At 40.3% G+C, this 19472-nt stretch overlaps 1 protein-coding gene and 2 long non-coding RNA genes across 5 annotated transcripts in view; 1 reads left to right on the forward strand and 2 right to left on the reverse strand.

The window, feature by feature from the left end:
• Window positions 1-13976, reverse strand: part of LOC105874815 (uncharacterized) — a 37444-nt gene extending 23468 nt beyond the window's left edge. The window contains exon 1 of the long non-coding RNA XR_012915722.1: window positions 13847-13976. This is a non-coding gene — a long non-coding RNA (uncharacterized LOC105874815). The remainder of the gene's footprint in view (window positions 1-13846) is intronic.
• Window positions 11106-13535, reverse strand: LOC142865520 (uncharacterized). The gene is made up of 2 exons (XR_012915717.1): window positions 13213-13535; window positions 11106-11530 (listed from the first exon to the last, which is right to left on the reverse strand). It is a non-coding gene; the product is annotated as an uncharacterized LOC142865520 (long non-coding RNA).
• The window catches only part of UBE2D3 (ubiquitin conjugating enzyme E2 D3), a 34874-nt gene continuing 29065 nt past the window's right edge, over window positions 13664-19472 (forward strand). The window contains exons 1-3 of one of the 3 annotated variants that reach the window (XM_075998615.1): window positions 13664-13777; window positions 15056-15207; window positions 16665-16747. Coding sequence is in view for 2 of the 3 variants with exons in the window: in XM_075998614.1 (XP_075854729.1) it covers window positions 15761-15844 (84 nt within the window). In the remaining variant the exon portion in view is untranslated. The other 2 variants (XM_012770951.3, XM_075998614.1) reach the window with 2 other exon arrangements.

The following is a 19472-nucleotide window of genomic DNA, read 5'->3' on the forward strand; positions in this document are numbered from 1 at the left end:
TCTATCTCATCTCTCTCACTAAAATACCTCCCATTATGAAAAAACATCCTCTAGGGTAATACTCTAATACTCATAGATGGCCAAGCTCTCCATTTTGCACCTTTCATTCACTCTTAAACCTACTTAAATTTAAAATATGTCAATACTACCACAGTGAAAGTCTTGAGTTATCAACAACAAAATTTAGTTGACAAAACCAAGACTTCTTCCTAATCCTTAGTGTATTTGAATTTTCTGTACCATTTGACAGTAGATATGTTGAGTAGGTGGCCAAGTATTTTTTGAATGAATAAAGTGGGAATGAGCTAGAGGAAAGAGAGGAAGTTGTTCTTAAACTCAAGAGAACCCAATAAATTGCAAATAGCTTAATAGCCAGAATAATATCCTCCTCTGTCCACCTTACCAAAGATGTCCATATCCCAGTTTCTGGAACTTGTGAATACATTACATAGTGATATAGTTTTTATGTCTGTCCCCCTCCAAATCGCATGCTGAAATTTGGTCCCCAATGTTTGAAGTGGGGCCTAATGGGAGGTGTCTGGGTCATGGGGGCAGATCCCTCATGAATAGATTAATGCCCTTTCTCAGGGGTGAGTTCTCTATTAGTTCCGACAAGAGCAAGTTGTTTAAAAGCAAGCATGGCACTTCCCCTCCATCCCTCCTCACTTGCCTCATCGCTCACCATGTGATCTCTGCATACACTGGTTCCCCTTTCCCGTCCACCATAAGTGGAAGCAGCATGAGGCCCTCACCAGAGGCAGACGCCAACACCATGCTTCTGTGTAGCCTGCAGAATCCAAGTCAAATAAACCTCTTTGTTTATAAATTATATAGCCTCAGGTTATTATTTTATAGCTTCAGGTATTACTTTATAAACAGATTAAGACGCATGGCAAAGTAGAATTAAGGCTGCTAATCTTCTAGCCTTGCGCTGGGGAGATTATCCCAGACTATCTGGGTGGGCCCGATGTAATCACAAGGGTCCTTAAAAGTGAAAGGTGGATGCAGAAGAGTGTCAGAGTGATGAGATGTGAGGAAGACTCAACCAGCCATTTTCTGGCTTTGAAGATGGAAAGGGGTCATGAGCTAATGAATGTTGTCACCTCCAGAAGCTAGAAAGGGCAAGAAAACAGATGCTGCCCTAAAATTTCCAGAAAGAAATGCAGCCCTGCTGACAACTTCATTTTAGCCCAGTGAAACCCATTTCAGACTTTTGGCCTCCAGATCTGTAAGATAGCTGGGATGCTTTTAAGCCACTAAGTTTGTGCTAATTTGTTACATCAAAGAAACTATTACTATGATCATTTTTAATTTTTCTTAAAAAATAGTACAATCTTGTGACTTTTTCTACTGAGTCTAATTTTTTAGGTGGGAGTGGGGGGATGGAGGTCATAGAATGAAGAAAACCAGGATCAAATCAGAGTTCTTTAACCCTTTACCCACTTTTTCACTGACCTTTATACTGCCATCTGCATGCTTATAATCATATATAAACACTAAAGTTCTACTTCCAGAAATAAAACTCATGAAAATTTTACAGAGTGCATACTTGCTTTAGGAACAAAAGGAAAAGAAGAATCCTGCGAAATTGTCCTTTTCCATAGATGAGTATCTAAACCCTTTACAGCCTTTATCCTTTTACTTCCATGTAGAATCAGGTTCATATTTATGTGTCCTATTTGCCTCGCATTGCTTGACTCTATTTGTCATACTCAACAAATTTCACTTTAGGAATGTGACAAAAAGATTTTTAAATAACCTCTATCTACATCAGTGTTTTTCAAACTAGATTCTTTGAATTCTCTACAGGAATATTTTTTCCATTTTGTGATTTCAGTAATCTATAATATTGTAAGCATAGTCCCAATCACCTTGATTCCCACTTATAAATAAGTACCACCACGTGAGTTCAGAGCCTGTGTTTTATTTATGATCTTGTTAGCACCAAATAATAGTACTTTGTCTTAAGCAAATGGGACAGAAATAGATAACAAATTATTCTTTCTGGCCACATGAAAGCTAAATGACATTAGTCAAAAAATGAACAAAGGTCTCTCAAAAATTCTAGTAAAGTGGTGAGAGAATTGAGACATATGGAACACAGCAGTTAGTACAGACATGCCAAATTTAAAAGAAACTAAACTGTGGCAGTTAGTCCTACATTTATGTTTCAAGAGGTGATTTAACTTGCAAAAAATAAAAATCATGCACCACATAGATATTACTTTTATTAGTTTATATTTTTCCATATTTAATATGTAAACTTTAATTTCATAGTCCTTTAAGAATATAGGAAATTCATACTGAGCATTATGTTTTAAGATATTTTTATTAAAATGTTATATTTTACTATAACATTTTATATATATGATTTTATTATAACATTCTAATAAAATTATCTGGAGGGGGAATCCTCAAAAAAGTTGTTTTAGGCAAGCTCTACACAGTAAACACACTAAATTTGCTTCCTGTACTATCTCTTCTTAGTGCCACTATCCCAGGTCTTTCTCACACTCACATTTCATCCAGATTATTTCATTAGCATCCTAACTGTTCTCCTTGCCTCCAGTCTCTACCCCAATACACACTTTGGATACCCGTTCCACATTGCTATCATAGTTACCTTTTTCAATTAAAATCTGATCAAGCCCTTGTGTTAAAAATTCAATTCCCCTATCCCATCCCCTTCAGAATAAAAGGCCCTCAAGGTCTCCACTGATGTCTTTCCTCTTTTCTCATGTCTTCTTATTCTTTTATTTATTTATTTATTTATTTACTTTGAGACAGAGTCTCGCTTTGTTGCCCAGGCTAGAGTGAGTGCCGTGATCATAACTGTGAATATTTATTTTCAATAAAATATAATACTATTTAAAAGATAATTTTCACTATGTTTTATTAAGCAAATAAAATTGATGAAAATACAGGTGACCCTTGAACACCACGTTAGAATGCACAGGTCCACTTACACACAGATCTTTTCCAAGGCAAGTTGCACCAAATGTGCCTGCCTCTGCTGCCTCCCGCTCCACATCCTCTACCTCTTCTGCCTCTGCCACCCTTGAGACAGCAAGACCACCCTCCTCCCCGCCAGCCTCCTCAATGTACAGATGACAAGGATGAATGCCTTTATGATAATCCACTTCCACTTAATAAATATATTTTCTCTTGTTATTTTCTTTTCTTTTTTTTTTTTTTTGAGACAGAGTCTCACTTTGTTGCCCAGGCTAGATTGAGTGCCGTGGCGTCAGCCTGGCTCACAGCAACCTCAATCTCCCGGGCTCAGCAATCCTACTGCCTCAGCCTCCCGAGTAGCTGGGACTACAGGCATGCGCCACCATGCCCGGCTAATTTTTTGTATATATATTTTTAGTTGGTCAATTAATTTATTTCTATTTTTGGTAGAGACGGGGTCTCGCTCAGGCTGGTTTCGAACTCCTGACCTTGAGCAATCTGCCCGCCTCGGCCTCCCAAAGTGCTAGGATTACAGGCGTGAGCCACCGTGCCCGGCCTTCTTGTTATTTTCTTAATGTTCTCTCTAGCTTAAATTGTAATACAGTATATAATATATATGTCATATGAAATTTAAGTTGACTCTTTACATTATTGGTAAGGCTTCTGGTTAATAATATGCTATTAACAGTTAAGTTTACGGAAAGTCAAAAGTTATACTCAGATTTTTGACTGGACAGGGTTCGGTGCTCCTAACCCCCCCGCATTGTTCAAGGGTCAACTGTACCTCCAACATATTAAGACTTTTGACAGGAAACACTTATTATATTTAAAAAAATCTAAATTACATTGTTGTTTACACTGAAGGAAAAGCCTCTTATTAGCTGTAAAATTTTCACATTTACAGTGTTACAAGAATGTTATATTTATCTTCAGTAACCTGAAAAGAGGCAAATATCTCATGTTTATGGCAGCACAATTCACTATTGCAAGGACGTGGAAACAACCCAAGTGCCCGTTAGTTCATGAGTGGATTGTTAAAATCTGGCATGTTTACAATGGAATATTACTCAATTCTAAGAAACAACAGCGAGCGAGCGAGCTAGCGCCGCTTATATTATCCTGGAATGAGCTTAAGCCCATTATCCAAAGTGAGGTGACACAAGATCAGAATAATGGGCTTCACATACACTCACCATCAAATTGGTACAGACTGATTAACACTATGGTGCTCAAAGGGTGGTGGTGTTCACCAGGGATTCGGGTGAGATATTTTAAATATCTCATTTATGAGATATCTCATTTATGAGATATTTAAAATAGCTCTTATTTTAACTTATTATTTAACAAGCTTTCACCAAAGCTTGTTCTTATTGTTTTTTTTTTAAAAAAAGCATCTATATTGAGATAATTCACATAACATAAAATTAACTCTTTAAAAGGTTTTAGTATATTCACAGAGCTGTGCTACCATGGCCATTATCTAATTTTAGAACATTTCTTCACCTCCTCCCTAAAATACTCGATACTCATTAGCAATCACTCCCCATTTCCCCTACCCCTAATTCCTAGCAATCAGTAAATTTACCTTCTGTCCCTACAGATATGCCTCTTCTGATCATTTCATATAAATGGAATCAAACTATATGTGGCCTTTTATGGCAGGCTTCTTTCACTAGACAGAATATTTTCAAGCTTCAAGATACATGTTGTAGGCCTGGCACGGTGGCTCACCCCTATAATCCTAGCTCTCTGGGAGGCCGAGGCAGGCGGATGGCTAAAGGTCAGAAGTTCGAAACCAGCCTGAGCAAGAGCGAGACCCTGTTATTAGCCAACTAAAAAAATATATAGAAAAAATTAGCCACGCATGGTGGCGCATGCCTGTAGTCCCAGCTACTTGTGAGGCTGAGGCAGGAGGATCACTTGAGCCCTGGAGTTTGAGGTTGCTGTGAGCTAGGCTGACACCATGGCACTCTAGCCCAGGCAACCGAGTGAGACTCTGTCTCAAAAAAAAAAAAAAGGCCGGGCGCGGTGGCTCACGCCTGTAATCCTAGCTCTCTGGGAGGCCGAGGCGGGCGGATTGCTCGAGGTCAGGAGTTCGAAACCAGCCTGAGCAAGAGCGAGACCCCGTCTCTACTATAAATAGAAAGAAATTAATTGGCCAACTAATATATATACAAAAAAATAGCCGAGCATGGTGGCGAATGCCTGTAGTCCCAGCTACTTGGGAGGCTGAGGCAGCAGGATTGCTTTAGCCAGGAGTTTGAGGTTGCTGTGAGCTAGGCTGACGCCACGGCACTCACTCTAGCCTGGGCAACAAAGCGAGACTCTGTCTCAAAAAAAAAAAAAAATACATGTTGCAACATGTATCAGTACCTTGTTCTTTGTTATCAATACTATTCCATTATATGAACATACCACATTTTGTTTGTTCATTCATCAGCTGATGGAGATTTAGGTTCTTTCTACTTTTTGGCTATTATGAATAGTGCCACTCTGAACATTTGTGTAATAAGTTTTTGTGAGGAACAATGTTTTTTTTTAATCTCAAAGATTTGTGCATAATTTATTACATGCCAAAAATCTTCTTCAGGACAAAATAATGCTCTTAGTGTACAGTTTCTTAAACTGAATTAATTTGACTTCATAAAGATGAGATTCTGAACTGGTAAGTATAGAAACTAACTTGACTTTTATGCAAACAATACAAAATAACATTTGGTTGACTTGGGCTCCAAATCACTTATACCAGGCAGAATATGTAAATGTGCATTCTAGATATAAAATCTGAACAATGGCACTTATAATCTAATTAAACTGGTAAAATGGTATACACAGTATTAGAGCCAGTGTCCTTTATAAAATTCCATGACAAAGCTACAAAGATATATGAAAATATAGATACATTAATAAGTATATATACTAATCTATATTAATTATATTTATTCCTAAGTACATTTTAATTAACCTTTGCACTCAAGTTATAATAATGTGGCCTCTCACTGAAGAATCCATGTAACATTAGGACCTTGGCACACTTTCATTATCCAGATTAGTGTAATTAACAATTATCCAGTAATTTTCTTGTTTTTAGTTATCTTTTAACATTTTTGTACCTTTATTACTTTCTGAATGTAAATGTTTCTTTCAGTATATAAAACCAGAACCTTTTTTAGTGTATTCCAGACTGCAATATAAAAAACATGATTATTTTCCTTTCTTTTTCCAGATGGAGACATTTCTACCATTATAATTCAAATAAGTTAAATGAATGAAAATGTTTCAACTTTATTTTCAACAATAAAGTGTGCTAAAGTGTGCTCTGTATGACACCGGACATGTAAACAGGATTTAAAAATTTGAGGTATAATCCTAGCCTACTTTATCCTAAGGCATCCAAATGCTTCTAGGCTATGTTCCTTTTAATTTTTTTTTTTTTTTTTTTTTGAGACAGAGTCTCACTTTGTTGCCCAGGCTAGAGTGAGTGCCATGGCGTCAGCCTAGCTCACAGCAACCTCAATCTCCTGGGCTCAAGTGATCCTCCTGCCTCAGCCTCCCGAGTAGCTGGGACTACAGCCACGTGCCACCATGCCCGGCTAATTTTTTCTATATATATATTAGTTGGCCAATTAATTTCTTTCTATTTATAGTAGAGACGGGGTTTCGCTCTTGCTCAGGCTGGTTTCGAACTCCTGACCTCGAGCAATTCGCATGCCTTGGCCTCCCAGAGTGCTAGGATTACAGGCGTGAGCCACTGCACCCAGCCTTAATTTTAACCTTAGCAAAATGTGAACAGAAATATAAGTTCATTAATGCAAATGCAAACAAGTACAGTAATCAAAAAGGCTAACCAACCAATGAATTTGCTCTAGTACCTAACAAAAATGAATTTGGGATTATATAATCACTTGCCTCCATAACAGGAATAATCTAGAACTCTATAGATTAGTATTTATAAATGTTTTATTTTTTATTTATTATTTTTAGCCACCTCATATGCAACTACATAAATCATGTTTTATGTATAACCTTGGTAATAGTCAATATAAAAATATAGTGGCACCATTATAAAATAAAGCTTTAGATTTCAGATGGGAAAGTATGTCTGGAGGGCAGGTAAAGGTATAGGTGGATTTCCTTTTTTAAGCAAAAACTCTATTACAACAAATTTCTGTAAAACAAAACTATTTCCAACCCCAACTGGTAGCCCACTTATTTAAAGGTGGTATTGGATATAATCACTACTACTGCAAAAGAAGAATTTCGAAAAAATCCCTTTTAGTCACTGAGTGGAATTTTACCTGGAATACTAAGAAGTACATAAACATTTTGAGGTAGCAAATGTGTTGCACTAATAAGAAAATTAATAGTGGCCAATAGTCAAAGGACTAAAAATCATCAGTTTAGTGGTTAAAAGTATGTGCTTTGAGGTCAGACTGCCTAGGTTTAAATCCTGGCTCTACTTATTAAGTGTATAACCTTGAGTGTTTTCAGCTGTATAACAGGGATTTGATGAGATAATGAATTAAAGGACCCAGCACATAGTAAGTACTTTAAATACTAAAACTCATTAAAAATTTTAAATATATGGCATTTTAATTTCTTTCATCCTTGATTGTTTTCATTTTGTAATTCTTCCACCATATCTTATTTACAAGGGCATGTAATAAATAAGTGATACACTAAAATTAAGTTATCCAAAATGCTTGGGAAATGAAACATTCTAGTTAAATTTTCCATAGGATAGCTTTATAGGTACCCAAAAAAGAAAAAAAAAATCAACAAATGGTAGAAAACTATTACCAAAATCTATTATACACTTCCATATCTTCTTAAAGAGAGTATACTCGTTGCAATTAAATTTTTCTTGATGAATCACTATTATTATGAGTATCAATTATAATTCTATGTTAAAATTTCACAATCCATTCAAGACTCTAAGATTTTTTTCGCATGAAGTCCTTGAATAGAAGTCAGATGGTGTGTAAATTTGGATGGGAAAAAAATGACATCTTACTTTATTAAAAGTAAAAATTATGAATGTGAGCAACAAACAGAATTAGCTGTACCTACCTCTGTATCACCAACAGAAAGCATAGATGCTTTAGATCACATTACGATTATTGTAAACTCTGGAAATGTCATTTATGTTCATCACTTCAAACTTTGGCCTTTATTAGACTCATCACTAGATCTTATTATGTTAATAAAGCATACATACCTATATCACAAACTTTTCCTTAATTTTTATAACTATTTCAAATGTTTTATTTTATAATGCAATGAATTTCATTTTATACATATAAAATATTATTCTCGGAAGGGTCTATGGCAGGGCTGGGGAACCTGCAGTCTTAAGGCCACATGTAACTGAACCCAAATTTTATGGAACAAATCCTTTTATTTTTATTAATACACTTTTGTTCATCTTTTATATTTTTATTTTTTTAATGAATGTATTTAAAGAATGTATCAAAGAATAAAGTAAGTTTCATGATTTAGTTCTAATTTCCCCTGCCTGACTGGCACCACTACCGCACAAGGCTGAGTTTATGGGGGTCGAGTATGCCAGTCTATCAGCTTTTGACAGTGGTGCACTGTTTCTGTTTGAAGTGAAATTTGTGAACAGTTGCACAGCTTGACAGTGTTTTTTAATTCTGCCTGCTTAACAGCCCATGTCAAAGAAGACCAAGAGAATGCTGAAGGAAGAAAACAGACATTTTAATGAGAATTGAGGATTGCATTATCATCTTGTTTCTGCTAAAGATAAGATGATTTTCTTGCTTGGTGATACTGCAATATCAACATTAAAGAAATTCAGGGCTAGGCACAGTGGCTCATGCCTCTAATCCTAGCACTCTGTGAGGCCAAGGCAGGAGGATCATTCAAGGTCAGGAGTTCAAAACCAGCAAGAGCAAGATGCTGTCTCTACTAAAAATAGAAAGAAATTAATTGGCCAACTAAAAATATATAGAGAAAAAAAAATTAGCTGGGCATAGTGAGTGGCACATGCCTGTAGTCCCAGCTACTCAGGAGGAGGCTGAGACAGAAGGATTGCTTGAGCCCAGGAGTTAGAGGTTGCTGTAAGCTAGGTTGACGCCACAGCACCCTAGCCTGGGCAACAGAGTAAGACTTTGTCTCAAAAAAAAAAAAAAAAAAAAAGAAAAGAAAAGAAAAGAAATTCAATGCTTATCACCATTGTAACACTCATAAGGACCACAAATATTTTAACTTAGAGGGAGAGATGTGAAAGGTTGTATCGCAGAAATTAAAAGATGGAAAGCAAAAGCAAAGACAATTCTTTCAAGCAGTAAGACCTGGAAATAATGCCACTGAAAAAACTTATACAATAGCTTATATACTTGGGGAAAAAAGGGAAGTCTTTCAGTGATATATAAATTGTGAAAGAATGATACATTGTCAAAGTTGTAGGAACACTTAGACCTTGATAACATTTCAAAGTACAAAAAACTGCCTCTTTCAAGAACTATAACTTACTGGCAGCAGAAATTAGCCTTCAATTTAACAGAACTTCCTGCAATACTTCAAAAGGTAAATATATATTATTCAGTCACTCTGGATGAATCAATTGATAATACTGACTCAGCACAGGTTTTATACTTCATTAAGGTCATAACAGATTTTCTTTGCTACAGTTACTCACTTTGGACACTCTTGTGAACAGAACATGGGGAATAGATATCTGCAACAACTTTCAAGATAAATGTGAAGTTGGACTGAGTTTGGTAAATTTAGTGAATGTACAGACATGCACCTTCCACGACAGGAAAACATGAAGGGTTGACTGCATAGATTAAAAGTTATTTAACAAATCCAGATGCTCTCACTTCCTTTCATTGTATCTTTCTTTTTTTTTTTTTTTTTTGAGACAGGGTCTCACTTTGTTGCCTAGGCTAGAGTGAGTGCCGTGGCGTCAGCCTAGCTCACAGCAACCTCAAACTCCTGGGCTCAACCAATCCTACTGCCTCAGCTTCCCGAGTAGCTGGGACTACAGGTGTGTGCCACCATATGGGGCTGGCTAATTTTTTCTATATATATTAGTTGGCCAATTAATTTCTTTGTATTTATAGCAGAGACAGGGTCTTGCTCTTGCTCAGGCTGGTTTTGAACTCCTGACCTGAGCAATCCACCTGCCTCGGCCTCCCAGAGTGCTAGGATTATAAGCATGAGCCACTGCACCCAGCCTGTTTCATTGTATCTTGCATCAGCAAAATCTCTGTGTTAAAGCTACTATTTTAAGTGACACTTTGCAACAAGTTATAAGTATTATTAACTATGTTTGTGCAAATGCAACATGGCATTGTCAGTTTCATAACCTGCTGAAGTTGAAAGATGGAGTATTCAGTGGGGATTTGCCATATCATTCTTAAGTGCACTGGCTATCACAGGGACAGGTGTTAGCCACAATTTTATCTCTGAGAGAACAGTTAAATTTTATGAAGAAGAGAATCAGCACTGTGAATTATTAAAAGATTTCTATAAGAATGCAACATTTCTGTGTGGTATCATGTCAAACCAAAATACATGAATATTTCTTTGCAAGATAAAACTAAGTCTATATATGATATGTGGCAAAAAATCCAAGCATTTGGAAAAAAGCTATCTTTTTTCAAAATACTTCTTCAAAAGGAAATTTCAGATGAACATTTTCCCAAGTTAGCAAAGGTCATTGATGAGCAGGATGGTATATGTGAATCATCTGAAGAACACACAGCTGTTAAAGACCTATTAGAAAACACAGTGAAAGATTCACTGACTTTGAGAATCCTGACATCACACGCAAATTAGCATTCAGCCTCACCTAGTTGATATCACCAAGGCACCTAAGGAACTACAGATGGAATTGATTAAAATGTCATCTACTGTGAGCTCAAAGTCATTTGATTTTAACTAAGATCCGATTGAAATATGGGAAAATGCAGAATACCCACACCTTCAGTAACATGCTAGAAAAATGCTTTCTTGCTTTTCAACCACTTATTGCTGCGAATCTACATTCTCCTGCTTAACCCAAATCAAGACACCCTTAAGATCACAAATGATAGAAGACCAACTGAAACTGCAGACCTCCCTGCTACAACCAAATATTCCAATGTTTTCCAACAAAAAGCAGACACAACAGTGTCATTAAAAGGTTAGTTAACTTTAAAATTAATTGTTTTTATTTTTTTGAAATTAAGTACATAGTAGTTAGATTTTTGCAAAATAATGTACATTTTAAGGTATATCTAATTGAACTTTCTTGAATTCGGCTTTGATTACAGCTAAATTAACGTGGCCTTCCAACATGAAAAGGTTCCCCACCCCTGGTCCATGGCTTTATTAGACTGCCAAGGTGGTTTGTGGCAGCAAAAGGTAAGAACTCTGACCTCAAATTTGTCCCAGTCTGCTGTATTCTGTTAATCCATAGCACTAATGTTCCAATATGCTTTTATACTGAAACTTGTTTAAATTAATAGAAATTGGCTTCTCAGAGGCTTTTCTTCACGGGCCTCCCTGGATAATGTGAGTTCCCTTTGAGTAGGCAGGAATGTTTCCCACCATCCTTGTACCATGGCTTCTGAAGGAACAAAACAAATAAAAGAAGTCAGTCCAATAAAATTAGATTCATGTGGCACTTAAAGTAGAACTATAAAACATCCTATTCTCTTGCTTTCTAAATTAAGAGAGAATGTGAAACTCCATTCAATAAATACTCAAGTTAACTGCATGGGTTCAAATTCTACTTCTACCACTTACTAGCTGTGTCGCCTTGGGATAGTAACTTATTCTGTGCTTCAGTTTCTTCATTTGTAAAAGTAATTTAATAAGCACAGTATCTGGTACATGGTAAGTTCCATAAATATTAACTATACTTATTACGTTTGTCTCACGCTACGGCTAGTTAACGTCTGGTTACTTTAATAACTTACATTCATAAAGCACTGTAGAGTCTACAATGTCCTTTCACATACATTATGACATTTGAACCGCACAATAACCCTGTGAGAAAAGACTGTTATCATTACACCCCATTTCATGGTGAAGAAACAGACTCAGAAGTAACCAGACCAGTATGACACAAATAAGAATAAGCAAGAACAGAACCTGGGTTTCACCCTTCAACCCCATGCCTAATTTTGTGCTTCTAATATAATATACTTGGCTAGCTAGAAAAGAGAACAAAGGAAAGATTATTCAGCGAAAAGGAAAGGGGCAAGGTGCTCATTAAGCAATGAGATGAGCACTTCTGTACTTTGCTGCTCACAGAGTGGTTCAGACTAGAAAAATCTGTATCACCTGGGAACTTGTTAGAACTGTAGAATCTCAGGCTCCACCTGGGCCTACCAAATCAAAGCTTCGTTTTGAACAAAACCCCAGGTGGTTCCTTTGGACTAGTTTGGGAGGTGCTGTTTCACTAATTGCTATTGTCATACAACACGGTCACTTGAACAGTATACATTAGGCCATTTATCACTAATTTGTGAAGTTTCAACAGGTCTTTCTTCAACAGTCTTTTTTACTCTTCCATGTAATTCTTGAAGATCTCCATGTCGATAAGTAGAATTATTAAGTATTGTTAGAAAACCCTAAGCTGGTCAGTGCTTACCCGCCTCTACATTCCTTTTAAAAATTAAAGTCTTGGCCTAGGACGGTGGCTCACGCCTGTAATCCTAGCACTCTGGGAGGCCCAGGCGGGCGGATTGCTCGAGGTCAGAGACCCCATCTCTACCATAAACAGAAAGAAATTGGCCAACTAATATATATAGAAAAAATGAGCCGGGCATGGTGGCGCATGCCTGTAGTCCCAGCTACTCGGGAGGCTGAGGCAGGAGGATCGCTTGAGCCCAGGAGTCTGAGGTTGCTGTGAGTGAGGCTAACGCCAGGGCACTCACTCTAGCCTGGGCAACAAAGTCTTACCATCTTTTGCCTGAAGGATACACTAGAGAGCAAAACAGCCCTCTCCGTACTTCACACCCAGCCGATTAAAACAGGCCAATGCTATCCATGTAAATCCTCTCGCTGTCCCCGATATTGCAGAAATTACTGTATTGAGTTTTTCTGACCCTAAACTCTACCTGATTGCTTGAGTTTCGCCACTTTCTGGCTCAAGAACTGAAACGTCGCCAACATGTTTGAAAAAAGATATTAAGATATTAAGCCTGTACCCACACCTAACTCGTGGAAGACGGTGGCGATTCATCATAGAGCCAAGTAAGCAGCCTGCCCCTAACCCTGTCTCCTCTACCCTAATCAACTCACAATTAAGCCCGAGTCAGAGGCCGCTCTAACTTTGGGAACCGGTCCGTGGGCCTGCTCCTCTCAAGCACTCAAGCTCTCGGGTCAGAAACGCGCTCCACTTCGGCACGTGGGAGCGCTTATCGGCCGTCGGCCTGGGACTATTTAAAACTACTGTTCCCACTTAGGCGCCCCTCGCACGGGGACCAGCCCTGGAGGCAGGCGAACACACGCACTTCACCTGCTCCACCGGAAACCTCAACAGCCCGGCCCGGCACTCCACGACGGGCCTCCCACCGCGCGTCCCTGATTGGGCGCGTGCGGGACGGACGCGTCGGCGCGCTCTCACCAGTCCGGGGAATTCCATTTCCTCTCCCGCCCACCAACATAAGCATTCAGGGGCGGCGCTTTCCCGGCGGAGATCCGCCCCAGGTCGAGCCGGTGCCTCACTGCATCTCGCGAGAACCTGCGGATTTGGGGGCGGGCCCCGCCAGGAAGAGCGCACAAAACTGCCCTTAAGTCATTGCAGAGCCGCAGCTCCGGTTAGCCAGCCACGAGGTTCTCGCGAGATTCGCCTCCTCAATACCAAGTGAGGAAACGGGGGGGACGCTGCTGGGAGGGGTATGGGACTCGACCACGCAGCTGCCGCTTCTATTACCTTCCTCCCATGGTCTCCTTCCGGTTCTCGATGCTTCTCTGAGTCTAAGGGTTTCCGCCACTCGTCTGCCCTTCCCCCAGCCCTTGACTCGCCTCCGTCCCCCGCCCTCCCAGTCCAAGCTCCAGTCTGTTTAGTAATAAGGTGCTGTTCCGAAAAGAAGGAAGAGCGGGTGGCACGAATTCACTCGGCCCTAGACGTGGAAAGCAAACCGTCTTCCTTCCTACTTAGCTGCGCTGGGTGCTCGCGACGGCGGCGTTGGCGGACTGATACGCGGCGGTGAAGAGGCAGGAGGAGGGGGAGGGGCGGAGCGTGGCAGCTGGCAGTAGTTCCGTCAGAGCGGACATCTTGTGGCTGTGTCGTGCGCGTGAGCCCCGTAGGGCCGGGGAGGCACCAGCTGCCGCGCGGGGAGGCCGAGGCTGCAGCTTGAGGGAGGCCCCGGCCCCTCTGTACGCGTGGGTGTGGACAACTAGGGGAAGGGAAGGGAGGCCGGCCCAGGGGCCGGCCGGGTAAGAGGGGAAATGCGGGCCCCGGGCGGCCGGAGTGGCCAGCCTGTGGGGCTGGGCCGGGCTGGGTGGGGAGGCTGGAGGAGCCGGGGCCTCGCGGAGGGGGAGGGGGTGGGCGCGTCCCCGCGCCGAAGCCGGAGCCTCGGGCAGCACGGGCGCGTGGTGGAGGTGGCGGGGCGGGAGCGCGCTGGAAGGCGGAGTGTACGGTGGCGTCAGGGGCGACACAGAATAGCTGTAGCTGCGGGGACAGCGACACACTTAAAGCCTGTCTTCCTTTATTTCGTTTCCTTCCCTGGCCGCACCTTTGAGCAGAAATCGAAAGAAGCCCGGCGACAGTCCGGAGTCTCCTGCTTCCCCTCCCCCTGCCTTTCTCTGCCCTAGTGACGCCGGCGTAGCGCCGACTAGGCCCCGGCTCCTCCTGCCGGCCTCCGGACCCTGCCCCCACCCGCCCTTTCTCCTGCGCCTTCCTCTCCCACCCGGGTCTCTTCCTTCGAGAGGCCGGGAAGTTAAACTTGTGCCCAGCCCTCCGCTCTTCCTGTCACCCTCGCCCCCACTTTGGGCCGAAGCACGGCATAGAGGCTGTTGGTGGCTTTGCCTTGCCACGCCACCCCACCCACCCCGGATCGCGACAGTTTTAAGGGACGCGGATTCGTCGGGGTCTCTCCGAGGCCCGTGCGAGTGCTGATCTGCTCCGTTTTTGCAAAAGGCGCCTGTGTCTGGTAGAGCCGGTGTGAGACGAGACAATCCTTCCCCGTCGCCCGGATAATCAAGAGTTTTGGCCGGACCTTCGAGCACACACCGAGACAGTGAGGAGCCAGACGAAAAGCACAGACTATGGCGCTGAAACGGATTAATAAGGTAACTCGTTGGGGACTGAAAGGAAGGCTCAGGCCCGACGGAAAGCGTGGGGGCGGGAGGGAAGTATAATTCTGAAAACACCTCTTTGGGTCAGTTCTTCCATTGGGGGGTGGAGAACGCGGATGTGCTTTATCAAGAAGTGAAGTTTAAAGTTAGGGAACCAGAGCACTTGTGGCAAATTGAGTGTGTTACAGTGTAATCGGTGCATATTAGAGATGGGGGAGAGTACCTTTAGGCGCTTCGTTTTTCTGCTTTTAGATGTTAGCCCCGTTTGGGGGGGTCAGAATTGCGGAGAGACGCTCCAGCAGATGTCATGCCACTTTCTGTTCTCAGTGCTTGAAAACTTACTTTAATTACAAGGTTAAGGCTCTAGGCCTTGTAGGGGGGAGAAAGGAAACTCGCAGGAGAGAAGGTCAAAGAAACCTGGCAGGTTCTGAACTTTACTGGGGGTCGGGGTGGAAAGACCTCGGCTGCTGGAGGAGTGTGAGTCTAGTGAGAAACTTCATAGACACTGAGCAGGTTACACAAGAATTAGGGGTTGGGAGGAGGTGGAATGACACAATGTTGCCACTTCCTCTGTTTTGTAGTCGCAGCTTTTCACCCGAAGCTATTTATCAGAGGCACACCGGGAACTGATGTAAAAGCCTTCTGGAAGCTCCATTTTTTTTCTTAACTGGGGGAGGCGGGAGAAGGGGTGGTATGGCAGTAAGGGAAAGCTAGGTGTACCTATTTTTGCCTCATCCTATTTAATAACACCCTCGAGGAAGATTGTTTCTCTGCTTAAACGTGGTTTGATAGTAAAATGATCGATTTAAGTTGAAAACAAGGATTTTTTTGGAGCTCTGGGAGTGAGTGGATCCTCCACCTCCGGTAGTTTAGTCTCATTTTCTTGCTCTAACTTCTGTCCCGCATTTTAAGATGGCGGCTGCTTTAACTGGTTCAGGCTCTTTCCGGCATCTCCTTTCGTAATAATGTGAAATAATATTGTTTGTTAAATGTTAATTTCTTACATCAGGTTGTGCACTGCTCTAAGACCCTCTGCTCAAGCTTACCTAAATGGGAACTCAGACTGTATTTTCCTTTTTTTTTTTTTTTGTTCTGTTCTGTATGTGTGGTGTGTTTGGTTCTTGCACAATCCAGAAGGGTGGAGTATTTACAGCTAACTTGAAAAAAATGTCATGGAATAAATTTAGCCTTACTAGAAAAATGGAGGGGGTGTTGTAGGTTAGAAACTTTGGTTTTGATAGGTTACTTTTTAAAGAGTTCTATGGAGGGAATAGCAAGAACTTGCCTCTACTAAAATAGTGCTGAATGCTGCCTAATTTGCACTTACTGACACGAGTTTATTTGGCAAAACTGGGTGTTTTATAAAAGATGAAGGTTTAAATCTTCACTGTTATATATTGATGGTGAAATCTCAAATTTTGTTCTAGGCCATAATCCTATTGTCATTATAGGTTATTTGAAATACAAATTTAAATCTTTGTACTTGTGAGATGAAGAAAAAGAAGAAAAACTTTTTAGAAGAGTTAAAGTAAAGGTATTATTTTTAAATAACACTTTTCTGTGACCACTTTAAAGGCCAACAACACATTAGAGAAGCAGAGCTGTATTTTGCAACACACTTAATACAAAAAGCATGACATTCAGTACAAATTAAAACCTTTTATCTGTGGCAATTAGTTCAGGCCACGAAGATATAGAATAATTCTGAATCCTTAGCTTTTTGTGCATGTGGAACAGAACACTTTAAAGGAAGGTCTCATTGATTTTTTTTCTTTTACAGGTGATACCCAGCTGCTGTGGCACCACTTTAATGATTTAAAAGCTTTAGAGAGGCAATATAACATAATAGTTAAGAGTGTGAACATTGGAGCAAAAATACTCCAGTTAGAATTCTAGCTCTGGGCAAGTTTATATGCCTCTTTAAGATGGGTATTTATTACAGACGAACAACAAATGGTTGTGTGCTTAATATGTACCAGGCACTGTTATAGACATTGAGATGGTAACAGCGAACAAAATAAATTTTAAGTTCCTAGGTGTTTTTTTTTTTTTTTTTTTTTTTTTAATGATGGTTAAATGGGTCAATTTGTGGCCTTGAAAAAGCCCTGGGTACATGACACTTGTTACTAATATAACGATTTACAATCCTCAACCTTTTTTACTGAAGAACTTTGTTTTCTAGTCTAATATTCCTGGTTGATACCAGGTTTTCTCCTGTTGTAAATATTTTGAAGATTTACATAATACAGAGACTTGGTGTGGTGTGTCACCCTGTAATCCTAGCACTCTGGGAGGCCGAGATTGGAGGATTGCTTGAGTTTAGGAGTTCAGGACTATCCTGAGCAAGAGTGAGACCCCATTTCTACCAAAAAAAAAAAAAAAAAATGAGCTGGGTGTTGTGGCTTGTGCCTGTAGTCCCAGTTACTCTGGAGGCTAAGGCAGAAGGTTGGCTTAGAGCTCAGGAGTTGGAGGTTGCAAGTGATCTTTAATGACGCCACTGCCCTTTACCCAGGCGACAGTGAGACTGTCTCATCAACAACCAAAAGGCAACTGTAATACAGAGACTTGACATAAAAACAATTTCCAAATTGGAGAAACCAGTGGTTCTGTGAGACGTTATTGATTCATCTTATAGAAAATCTTGACATGTGCATGAGGTTTGGTTTTCAGCTGTTAATGCTGGAATCACATGAGAAAGCTTTTAAAAAATAACATCCCTGATCCAAGCAGAATTTTAGTGATGGGACAGCTCTGAGGGGGAATACTCTTTGTTTTAGGGACCTCGGTTCTAGAAGTACAGGTGAAATAGTCATTGATGTCAATATTACATTGTCATGTATCTGGCTATTTTGAATTTATTGTCTGAAGCTCCCAAATTTCAAATATTTAGGTATATCCGTATTCCTCACTAATGTTATTGAAATGTTTTTTGGAATACATTTAACCTCTAGTAGTTATTTGATCAGGATTTTGAATTTAAACTTTTTTTCCTTCAGCTTATTTTCTTACAGTAAGTTTGACTGTTAGGCCTATCAACCTTACGGGTGGTAGTGGTTGTGTTCTCCCCCCCCCCATGCTTTATTTGGACAAGCTGTAGTACGGTCTTAAATAAGGCTGTTAAACAAGAGTCAAAGTGGTACTTGAGTGGTGGTATTCAGGAAGACAAATCTGAGCACTCCCATTAAAGCGACTACAGTACATGTTTTGGGGATGTTTGAGGAGAACTTTATATAAAATCTAATGTGAACTAGGCCTAAAAGAATAACTCATGTTGTCATTGTAATGTGCTGAATTGTTTGAAATACTTGTGTTAATTCATTGAATCTTATGCCTACAGAAGTAGGTACAATTATATCTCCATTTTTAAATTAGAAAACTAAGGCATAGATCCAGGATCATGTTGTGGCAGTTGGGTTTAGAACCTAGGCCTCCTGGCTCCAGAGTGTGTTCTCTTAACCCCGCTATACTTTCATATTCTTACGTTTTTGTCATTCAAAAAATTTTTCTTTTGCACGTATTATTGCCTGCTACTAATACTAGCTAAGGCTTAACATAGCCTCTGCTATGCATCCCACACTGTTTCTAAGCCCTTTAGAACTAATTCATTAATCTTCAAGACAACCATGTGAGATAGATGTGAGAATGTTATGGATAACAGGCACAGAGGAATTACTTGTCTTATCACACAGCTAGTAAGTGACTGAGATTCACATAAGGAGTGAGGTTTCAGGGCCCTGGTTTTTTTTAAACCATTTCAATTCCTATTAATGAGTGTGGTTTTAGGTTTTACTACCTGAAATAAGCTCTCTCCTCCCATTTAATATTTAAATAATTTGAATTTAGCTATAACCCAAAAGTAAAGCCAATTTATAAATTCAGATTTTAGCTAATGTTTGGAAAGTAAAAGTGAATTTAATTCTTATTGGGTAGTTTCTTTAGGGACTCAAAACTAGCATGCCAGTGAAGTGCTAGGGGTATCTTAAAGTGAACAAAATACACTTCTTGTCCCCAACTAGTTGACAGTCTGGATAGACTCTTGCCTGTGGGGGGTTTCAGGGGTGGTGTCATCAAGGCTTGTCTATAGTTAGCTAACTTAACTATGTAGAACAGTTGTGACTAAAAGATGATGACCTCTATTTTAATTTGAATAGGGGAGATTGTGACATTATGTGTCACTAGTTTGCTTTGTCAAGCCTTAATAACTCCTGGATTCCAGTGCTCCTTTTTTATTATTTTTTTGAGACAGTCTTGCTTTGTTG

Source organism: Microcebus murinus, chromosome 29 (assembly GCF_040939455.1).
Source record: "Microcebus murinus isolate Inina chromosome 29, M.murinus_Inina_mat1.0, whole genome shotgun sequence".
Lineage (NCBI taxonomy): Eukaryota > Metazoa > Chordata > Mammalia > Primates > Cheirogaleidae > Microcebus > Microcebus murinus.